At 43.3% G+C, this 11,878-nt stretch overlaps 1 protein-coding gene across 1 annotated transcript; it reads left to right on the plus strand.

Moving 5' to 3' along the window:
• Positions 1 to 640: 640 nt before the first annotated feature.
• On the plus strand, positions 641 to 7,171 carry LOC308306960 (gamma-crystallin N-B; the record flags this gene model as incomplete). Its single annotated transcript, XM_080752017.1, has 5 exons — positions 641 to 661; positions 3,833 to 3,924; positions 4,471 to 4,627; positions 6,300 to 6,445; positions 7,036 to 7,171. The coding sequence occupies 5 exons, from the start codon at positions 641 to 643 to the stop codon at positions 7,169 to 7,171; spliced, it is 552 nt and encodes a 183-aa protein (XP_080608143.1).
• Positions 7,172 to 11,878: the final 4,707 nt, after the last annotated feature.

Here is an 11,878-nt window from a genome sequence, read left to right on the forward strand (position 1 = left end):
AGCACATTCTATTGTCACCCAGTTTGACTCACTCACTCACACACACACACACACACACACACACACACACACACACACACACACACACACACACACACACACACACACACACACACACACACACACACACACAGACAGACAGACAGACAGACAATCACTATATTTTTCTCTCCCCCCTTCTCTCTCACGCATGCACGCACGCGCAAAGGCCCACACACAAACACCCGCACACACACACACACACACACACACACACACACACACACACACACACACACACACTACTTTCTCTCGCCCTTTCTCTCTCTCTCTATCACCATTCTTTCTCTCTCTCTCTCTCACTCACTCACTCTCACACACACACACACACACACACACACACACACACTGCAGCATCAGCAATAGTTGGCTCGTGGAGGGGTTTGAAGGGAAAGTGCGCACACAGCATAGCCGCTCAAAGCCCCCTTGCTTTTGTCAGGTCTAGGGGGCCCCGCCCCGCGGTGGTCCGTGCCCCTGCCCCCCCTCCCCCCACCCGGTATAAATTGGGGGGTCCAACTTTTTTGCGGTTACACTGTCAAAGTTGGAGGCCTAGCTGTTGTTGGTTCTGTGGGGAAAGGATTTGGACCACATCCAGAAAACAATGTCTCAGTACAGCGGAAAGGTGAGTGATCGAGAGTGTTAAAACGGCAAGGGCGTCACAAGGGGGGGAAAAATTGGGACTGAGTTACCAGGGCCCAAGGTGGAGGGAGGGGCCTTAATTATTTTATACTTAGCTATTGAAAAATAGCAGATCTACAAGCTCACAGCGCGGCACCGAGTGCCACGCTGCGAGCTTGTAGATCTGCTATTTTTGAAAAGTTGTGAAAATGTGTGCTAATCTTTGAATATATGTATTTTTTAAGGGAACTTTTGTTTTGTAACTCAAATTTTGATTCTGGGGGGGAACTAAATATTTTGAGATGGGGGACCGTGGCCAAGTACATATCATTTTGGGGGTCCATCACATGAAAAGGTTTGAGCACCACTGACAGAAACATAGGTTTTTCAAAAAACCTTTGAAGGATTTGAATTATTCACGATTTTTCAAAAATAGCACTCGGTGCCGCGCCGTGAGCTTGCATATCTGCTATTTTTCAATAGTTAAAGTACCCAGGGCCCAGAATTTGGTGCAACACCCCTGGTCAACGGCAGATTGTTCCGCAATCTCCGAATGCTACACACAGAGTCTGGAACTATACATTCCCGAAAAGCCGAGAGACGAAGCTGTCATCTTGTTTCGTCATTTCCATTTATGCAAATATCATTTAAAAATGTTCTTTTGAATGTTCAGGTCTGCTAAGCAGCAAGCTGTATACCTTTCTGACTAAGTTGATTTGCAGTAATTTACACATTTATACGCGACACGCAGTGGGAAAGGTGGGCGGGGCAGTAAACAGTCTGGTTAAAAAAAGGTTGTTTCCAATATATATTTTCTTCAAAAGAGAAAAAGAGAAGGAACATTTAAAAAAAAAAAACATTTCAGAAATCAACTTTTTCAAAATGTAATTATTAATAATTATATTATTTTTTATAAATAACGATAATCCAAAAGATTCATTACATTTAAGGTAAAACATAAATAAATGAATAGAATCGAACAAATAATGAAAAATAGCCGACCATGAAGATCATCTATTTTTCGCAGCTTTTGAATTACCGCTTAACATATTCCTGTACGTTTGGGACGCGGAGAGCCATATGAGACAGATGATCTGTGTGTGTACACATGTAAACGCAGCAACGGGAGTCGGGAGCGCATGCACTCCCCGATCTGCAGCCAGATCAGGACACACTCCTGCATGCACTAAATTTTAAGAATGTTTCACCTGTCAGTGGGGAGTGTTGGGCGGGAGGAGTAGGACATATAAGGCTCTGCGTCTTCCCGGTGGGGGTTCCTCACTGGCAGGTGAGTCAGTAGGATACAACAGTACGTCCTCCCGGTGGGGGCTCCTGACTGGCAGGTGAGTCAGTAGGATACAACAGTACGTCCTCCCGGTGGGGGCTCCTCACTGGCAGGTGAGTCAGTAGGATATAACAGTATGTCCTCCAGGTGGGGGTTCCTCACTGGCAGGTGAGTCAGTAGGATATAACAGTACGTCCTCCCGGTGGGGGCTCCTCACTGGCAGGTGAGTCAGTAGGATATAACAGTATGTCCTCCAGGTGGGGGTTCCTCACTGGCAGGTGAGTCAGTAGGATATAACAGTACGTCCTCCCGGTGGGGGCTCCTCACTGGCAGGTGAATCAGTAGGATACAACAGTACGTCCTCCCGGTGGGGGTTCCTCACTGGCAGGTGAATCAGTAGGATACAACAGTACGTCCTCCCGGTGGGGGTTCCTCACTGGCAGGTGAGTCAGTAGGATACAACAGTACGTCCTCCCGGTGGGGGCTCCTCACTGGCAGGTGAGTCAGTAGGATACAACAGTACATACTCCCGGTGGGGGCTCTTTTAAGCATGACTTCACTGATTTGTGAACAAATTAATTCTCTCAAAAACGCTGTCCGTGTGTAGATTAGCGGCCCAAATGTATCTAGGCCTAGTAAAAAATATCCATGCCAGTGCGGACAGGACCTAAAAGTTGAAATTCGAATAAGTGACAGCCGGCCGGACATCCCTGAAGAAGAAATAAGGGATGTAGAGAAAAAGAAAAGAAAAAATCTCACATTTCATATTAACCACTTGAACCCCAGCAGACATATTCTGGGGGAACAATCTACACAGCTTGTAGATCTCCTATTTTTGGCCAAGAAAAACTGTCCCAGTTTACTAAGTGTAGAGGGTTTTAAGATATTATAATTATATATATTATATGTACTGTATATGAACTGTTTGAACTGTAAAGGCATGAGTCATTAATTACACACACCCTTACCCATCTTTTAGTGTCCAAATAAGGAATAACTCTGTATTTCGAGGGGCGGTTGACAACGGCAGTGGTTCCCAACCTTTTCAGGCCGCGACCCCCAAAGTAATCATAATTTAACTGGGGACCCCCCACCCTGAACTTAAAGGGCCAGTTCACCCCTGGGTCAACCAGATCTTATTTTATTGTTGTTTGGGAGAAGATCAACACAATCCTGAGCTTTTTTTTGTGTTCAATCTGTGTTTTTAGATATTTTAGTATTTCAGCATGAATGATGATGCTTTTTGCATCATATGATGCAGCATGATGTGTCAAATGATGCAAAAAGCATCATCATTCACACTGAAATACTAAAATATCTCAAAACCCAGATTGAACACAAAAAATAACTCAGGATTGTGTTGTTCTTCTCCCAAACAACAATAAAATAAGATCTGGTTGACCCAGAGGTGAACTGGCCCTTTAAGAGTTGAGGCATTACATTTTGTATAACACGGTTCTATTGTGAAAATAGCCGATCTACATGCTCACAACGCCTCGCGTTGCAAGGTGTTGTGAGCATGTAGATCTGCTATTTTCACAATTTCTGCCTCTAATATTTGACAGTTTGGCCAATGTTTCATTTGTCATTTTAGAGGTATTAAAGAGTCCTTAAATTGTCACTTTAGAAATGTGCAGATACCCTCTCTATACACTTAAACCTTATGTTGGTTTGTTTACTTTTGAGTGAGAAAACAAAGTTGCACATCAAGTTAATCATCTGGGGACCCCTCAAAATAATTTGGGGACCCCCCTGGGGGTCCCAACCCACAGGTTGAGAACCACTGGACAACGCTACCTAAAATACAGACCAACTGACACATGACACTCACATCTATCTATATTTCTTTCTTTCTTTCTTTCTTTCTTTCTTTCTTTCTTTCTTTCTCAGATTACCTTCTATGAAGGCAAGTGCTTCACAGGAAGGAAGCTGGAGGTCAGAGGTGACTGCGATAACTTCCAGGACCGCGGCTTCATGAACAGGTGACACACACACACGCACGCACGCACGCACGCACGCACGCACGCACATACACAGTGACTAGTGAAGTCATGAGAAAGACCAAATTGCAACGTTTGACGTGACAGGAGCCCCCGTTGATCATCACCCTTAACCCTGTACACACTGTAGGAATTGTTTTTTGCAGAGTTTCGTAAAAAGCGACTGCACGGTCAAGCCAGGACAGAAAAAGTGGCGGAATAATAATAATAATAGAAACACCAATGTCATAGTAGTATAGTAAGTCATAGTAATATAGTGGCCTCAGCCACTTCGCGGCTTGGCCACTAAACCCAAAGAAATCAATGAAAATCTGCATCACACATTTATACAATAATTATGTAGTGGGGGTCCCTGCTTCATCTCTGTCTCAGCTAATGGGTCCTTGGCCTGACAACGTTGATAACCCATGACATATTTATGTCTATATGTTTGCAGGGTGAACTCCATCAGAGTGGAGAGTGGAGCATGGATACAGTATGCTGACTTTATGTATATTTATATTTATGTTTATGTCTATGTGTTTCCAGGGTGAACTCCATCAGGGTGGAGAGCGGAGCATGGATCTGCTACGACCACCCTGACTTCAAGGGTCAGCAGTACATCCTGGAGCACGGCGAGTACCCCGAGTTCCAGCGCTGGAACTCCCACAACGACCACATGGGCTCCTGTAAGCCCATCCGCATGGTGAGCACATCTGTAATCACACACAACCAATACCATGGGTGAAGGCATTGTACAGTAGCAGCACATCCCCAAGTACAGGCACACCAGCCAACCTCTTCACACTTCCCGGATCTTTCCCTGTATGAAGTAGGGGTGGGCGATATGGAAAAATACACTATCACAATATTTTTCCAAGCTCACATTGGTTTTATGTAATTTTTCAAGTTACACTTGAACACATTGGGTGCCCCTGGATTGAGCCCCATTTATCCCCTCTCGCTGCCCAGGCCCACCACCATTGTATTGAATCCGGCCCTGCTGCGTCAATGCATGCGTCATGACGTCACTTGGTCACATGAGCGCAGACAGGATGTTGTTGTGTAACTTTCTGTATGGACCAGTGTTGATCATAACTGTTCATTGCTGATCAAAATTTGGACATTTTGCCGCACCCCGCCACAGTTTTAGCCATAAAACAAACATCAGAGATAAAGGGCGTTAAAGATGGGGAAATGCATTGGAGTATATGGAGAAAAACGGCCGCGCGATGCTCTCAGCGTCGACTCGAAAGCGACTAGCGGCTAATGGGCTACATCCAGGCGTAGCCACAACCTAACGGTGAGATTTAAAGTTAATACTGTAAATACAGTAAACACGTCAAAACGTTGTGGGCCTCCAGCGACATCAAAGAGTTTGACGCGTGGGCACTCGCTGTGTTAAGAGTACAACCACCAAAAGGTAACACAAACTAAAAGAAAAAGGAGTAACAGACCATCTAGACCAGTGGTCCACAAAGTGGGGTCCAGGGACTCTCTGGGTTCCTTTTGGGAGGTCTAAATTGACCCTTTCAAGTATGTAACTCTGACAGTATGCAAATGAAACCAAATGGAGCCTTACGGGTCCATTTGGTTTCATTTGTATAATGTCAGAGTTAAGGAGAGACCTTGACATTTTAAAGTTTGAGAACTACTGATTTAGACCAAAATACAGGTTTAAATGGATTCTGCAATGAATCTCTGACGGCCAAGGCCCGAGTTTCCTGAGTTATTACAGTAGTCCCAGGCTGCCATGGCCCGAGTTTCCCGAGTTGGCAGCCAACATTTTTTCCAAAAATGCCTAAAATGTTTAGCCCCATAACAAACACATCTTTCAAAATGGCAGCCATGTTTGTTTGTTTTGTTTGACTTTGAAGGCTTCTATCTCATGAATGCCTGAACGGATTTCCAAGCGGATTTTTTTGTTTGAAAAAAGTACTAAACATATGATGCATGATCTAGGCATGGGCGTGCACGATCCGTGCACATAAAATGTATCCGTGCACTAGAAATTTAGGAACGTGGCAGTGAGGAACTTGGGGGCCATTTTGAAAAAGCAGTGAATGAGTTAACAATTCAACATGATTTTTTTTATAAGGCTCTCTCCTTGTACCACGATACATACGATATCTCTGAAAAGGCATATCGTGGAGACATTGTATCGTCTCAACGATATTTATCACCATATCACCCAGCCCTAGTATGAAGTGTGAAGTGACACCATTTAACAACTGGCATATGACCTCTCTCCATGATCAGGCCTCTTGGACTTCCCACTAAAGTGCCAATGACGGAGCTCTTTTTAAATTGTCAGATGATGTAAAATCTCTGTATGGACTGGTAATAAAATGCTTTCTGTTTTCTCGTGTGTCCGTCAGCATGGAGAGCACTATCGCATCGAGCTGTTCGAGGCCTGTAACTTCAGCGGTCAGTGTGTGGACATCTGTGACGACGTTCCCTTCCTGCAGAGCCGCGGCTTCTCCAAGAACTGCATCAACTCTGTTAGAGTCTACGGAGACGGAGCGTAAGATACACACACACACACACACACACACACACACACACACACACACACACACACACACACACACACACACACACACACACACACACACACACACACACACACACACACTTTGTATTCATGTCCACATTAACCTCGGTACTAGGGATGGGACGATATGAAAATTTCATATCACGATTATTTTGACAAATGTACGATATTATCGCGATAATCAAAATATCCCCAACATTTGCCAAAAAATAGCAGATCTACAAGCTCAGATCAGCAAATAAATGAATTGATCCCAGTGCATGACGGAGGACGATTTCACGATGAATGAAATCTCCACAATACGATTATCGGGAGTCATCCCATTATTTTCATTATTCGGCTCAAAAAGAAAAGTCTGGGCTAAGCTGTTGACATTTCAGGCATAGGAAGTGGGAGTCAACATTCCATTTCCCCAACCAATCAGAGTGCAGGGGGCGTCGCTCCAAATGCTGTGACGTCTCTGAGCTGTGTGCTAAGGGGAGCGGGAGGGGCTTACCCTGGATAAAGAGCATCTGCTAAATGCCTAAATTGTAAAATTGTGTCTCTCTCTCTCTCTCCAGCTGGGTGATGTACGAGGAGCCCAACTTCCGTGGTCGCATGTACATCGTGGAGAGGGGCAACTACTGCAGCCACAACGAGTGGCAGGCCCAGAACCCCAACATCCAGTCCATCCGCAGGGTCTGCAACTACTTCTAAACCCCCAAAGCCCAAACCCCAACACCATGCAGCATGCAGTCCATCCGCAGCGGCGTCAGCTACTTTTAAACCCCGCCCCCTCCCCCCACGACACCTGACTCCGCCCCCTAACACCAGCATGCAGTCCATCCGAGGGGTCGTCAACTCTTTCTAAACCCCGCCCCCATGAGCCCCCTCCCCCACACCCGAACTGCTGAGCCAAATATCCCCCCCTCCCCCGTCCCCCCTGAACACCTGTCAACCACCTCTGGAACACTCTGGAAAATGTACAATAAATAAAAGAAAAAACAAATGCTAAGAAAAGACAAAAAGAAGGAAAAAGAAATCTTGTTTTTAATCAAAAAACCTCCTGTGTCCGTGTGTGTTATTGTCCGTGTGTGTTAACATTGGCTTCCAAAGTTTGCAGGATTGGTCCGTTCTGAACAAAATTCCTCAAATCATGAACGCAGCCTGCGATGTCTGTGAGGTTTTGCACCCACATTACCACAAGGTCCCTTTTCACATTGGACTGTTATAGCGCCGACAGTAAGTTGACTTTTGAAAAATACATTTTTTCAAATCATTCATGCAGCGTCCAATTGCCGCGGAAGGCCCAAGGTGACATGGCAGCCTTTTCACATTAGCCTATTATAGCGCCACCAAGAGGCCACAATTAGCCTTATTCACCTGGCAGCCATGTTTGAAATTTGCATTGAAACCAGGTGGCAACTGGGGTGGCAACTGAGGTGGCATTGCATTAACTTTTCTTTTTCTTTACATTTTTATCCCACGATTTTGTAACCCATTTTCACCCAATGTCAATTGCCTATTGTAATCCTGGCCTCTGCTCTCCCTTTGCCGTGCCTGGGAAGACAACGGACAAACCTCATGCTTCCTTCTATGCATGAGGAGTCCAAGTTGCTTATTTTCACCTGACAGTGGGGATTTCCCCCGGTTTGGACGTAGCGCGTGGAAGGAACACGTTATTCCAACCAGTTCCTTTCGCCTCCATCAGGCGCCCCGCTGGCCAGGGGGAGGCAGTATAGAGACCAGGATTACTGCATGTTTTTGTGAGGGTATCTAGGTGTATCTGCATGCATTGCATTAACTTTAATGGCAAGATGGCCGCTGTGCGAATATGGTCAATAGCTTAGCTGACCTGGCACAGACCTGTGCTTGGAAGAGCATTGCTTCTAGTTTTATAAGAGTCAGATTATGAGTATTAAAGTATTAGTAGTGTTAAAGGTTTTATTTAAAGGTTTCTGTCTTTTAGGTCTTTTAAATATGTTAACGTTTTTAAAGGTCCTGTGCGTGCGTGTGTGCATCAGTCACGTGACGCCTCATGTCATGCTGAGGCGTGATCTGATGTCTTGATGACATGAGCTCCCTGCATGTCATCAATACACGTCCTTCTCCCTTTTATGCCCATATATGGAGATCTCTGATGTCATCAATATTAAGCCCATGTGGGAATTCCCATATCGGCTTATGGACATATTGTGTAAATCTCATGTGGTCTATGACGTCAGACAATCTTATGATGTCAGATATCAGTCATCTCCATATTTGGGAAAATATTTGGCCACATTTTGTCCAACTTAAACAACCAACCAGGTCTGTGTATTGTTTTGGTCAAGGTTGATCCCATCTTCTAGACTGGAAATCTCCATTGGATAAAAGATGTGATATCATGCCTGCATTTAACTTGATTACTAACACTAATTATATTTTCTTGATAACTGGTGATTTTGGTTGTTTTTTTAATGTCCGCGGAATAATAACTATCAAGCCGTGGAATCAATAATTGTAGCTAAATGGCATTTCCCCTTTCAAATGAATGGGATTTTTTAAACAATTAAAATATAAATATAAAGAAAAAACTGGCAGCTTTGCAGGTGTCTGTGCAAATGGAAACAAATATATTTGGATTCCCCATGCTCTGAAGATTCCAAAAATGTATAGTTTTACAAATCTTCAAAAAGATTAAACTAAAATACATAGTGAACCTGACTTTTGGCTGAATGGGGCATCCACCCTCATACAATAGGTACTTTGGTGTGGGTGCAAAAGTAAATCTCTGTGGCCAAAATGAACGGCTGACACAGATCTACACTGTATATGGCCATATCAGTTCCGTCACTGGTGTAGTGCGAGCCCGAGCTCTAGATTTGAGGGCCCCCATAGGGGGCCTGAAATTCTAGTATGTACGTATATTCTTGTGTAATATATCAATATCTCTGTGTTCATGAACTGGCACTGTCCTGTCTAAATCAAGGGTTTTCAAAGTGGGTGACGGGGCACCCTGGGCCTGGGGTGCCGCGACGGCAGTCCAGGGGTGCTGCGAGATCATCTGATAATATTTGGAATTTATTTCAACATTTAAACAAATATTTGCTATCATTTTAAACTTGAAGTACAGAGTTATTTTCAGTAAGTTTTAACCAAAATGGTAATTATCTCAATGTTTTCCTCACAACATAATCCCATATGCCATGAATATAAGGTACTGGGAGTGAAAAGTATGAATGTCATGTAGGTAATATTATAATACAATGTAGGGGTGCCCTGAGCCCAACAAGTTTGGGAACCACTGGTCTAAATAAACAAATAAAGTATAAAGTAAAGACATTCAAAACGCAATGCAGTTGTTGAAATCGCTAGACCGAGTATAGGGCCCAAGGTTCAGGGGCCTTTACTTTAGTTATTGAAAAATAGCAGATACAAGATCTGCTATTTTTGAAAAGTCATGAAAATGATTTTTTTAAGCGAACATTTGTAACTCATATTTTGCCTCATGTGGGGGTCCCTGGAATATTTTGGGGGTCCGTGGCCAAATACATATCATTCTGGGGGTCCTTCACATGAAAAGGTTTGAGCACCACTGACATAGAAACATAGGTTTTTCAAAAAACTTTAGAAGGATTTGAAATATTTAAAGACATTTTCAAGATTTTTCAAACATAGCAGATCTACAAGCTCGCAGCGCTGTGAGCGGTATCTGCTATTTTTCAATAGTTAAAGCACAAAATAATACATAATAATGCGTTCCCAGTCTAAATGGCTTAAACCCCCTCACCCTATGAAGAATATTCATGGGGGGCCCGCAGTGAATCCTTGTACCCAGGGCCCAGAATTTGGTGCGACACCCCTGAAGAAGACTACACAATTAGAGAATGTAGGGAAAGGTCAACGCTATCTCTTCTATGGTACCAACATCAACACAACATGGATACGTGGACAAATCTTATCCAATGATAAGTCTTGTGTCCGATGGGGAAAATGTCCTCAAATGGTGGTCTGTGGCTCAAATGCAGACTACATAATGGTTCTTGACAGGGGCGTCAATTGGGTATGGCAGGGGTATGCAGCTGCCATACACTGGGTCCAGGGCGGGAGAAATAAAAGTTACCTTTAAATATAAATCCATGAATGTCTCTTTGTCTATCTGTGCTGGTTATTATGTTGTTAAATTACAGTAAAATAACTACAAATGCAAAATGTAATGTAACACAATTTGTCACTTTAACAAGGTATTATAATTACATTCTCCACACTTGTATTCTCCCCATCTTGACAAAATGGTATATTCCCAGGATCCGCAGGTCAGCTGCACAGGTGCAATGCATTGTTGTTAATTGTGGCACGTTTTACTAACATGCCAAGTTTAGCTGCACTTGAACAACCGTTCCAGGCTGCCATATCCAGCCCAAGAAACCATAGAAACCCAGGGAAAAAACCTACAAAACCAGATTTTTTTTCAGGACTCCATGTCCCATCTTTGCCATATTTAGAGAAAAAAAATAACGCACATCCTCCTGTCTTCGGTGCTGAGCTATAACTGACAGTGCAGTAATACTAAGTACAAAACAAGGTAGCCCGCACTCACTTTTTTGTTGCTCCAATTTTTATTTAGCAAGCAGCAAATAAAGTAGACGTTTCGACCGCGAGGTCTTCTTCAGTATAGCAGGAAGCAGGAAACAATGTCTTTTTATACAATTGTGACACTGACAATCATTAGCCCCACCTGGTGTGCTGGAGCACGTATCGGTGATATACATGATATAGTTCCTGCTTCATATACATGATTTAGAACATGATTCACAAAAATTACATGATTATATAGTATTGTTTTTTTTCTTTTTTTCTTTTTTTATAAAAAATACAAAATTAAAAACACCTCTCCAAGGAAATCAGATCCTGACTAGATTTCAACCTTCATGTTGACCAAATCACAAGAAATGTACATAGAAAGACTATAAATATAGACCCTCTATTTTACAAAAAGGGCCTGATATCAAAGTCTTCGTTCAAACCTACAGGTGCCATTGTTTTCAGGTAGTCAATCCACCACACTTCTCTTTTTAAGAGAAGATTATCTATGTCACCTCCCCGTCTTGGATAATGTCCTTTTTCAATTCCTAGATATCTTCTATATGCTCAAGTGTCCCTGTGGAAAAGCATATGTTGGAAAAACTACACGGGCCTTAAAGACCCGCATTGCGGAACACAGGAGCACTATTCGTAATGGGGACGAGAAAAGTCCAGTAGCGGTACACTTTAAACAGGCAAAGCACAATGTCTCATCTTTAAGATATCTAGGAATTGAAAAAGTACATTATCCAAGACGGGGAGGTGACATAGATAATCTTCTCTTAAAAAGAGAAGTGTGGTGGATTGACTACCTGAAAACAATGGCACCTGTAGGTTTGAACGAAGACTTTGATATCA

Source organism: Nannobrachium achirus, assembly GCF_963921795.1.
Source record: "Nannobrachium achirus genome assembly, chromosome: 21".
Taxonomy (NCBI): domain Eukaryota; kingdom Metazoa; phylum Chordata; class Actinopteri; order Myctophiformes; family Myctophidae; genus Nannobrachium; species Nannobrachium achirus.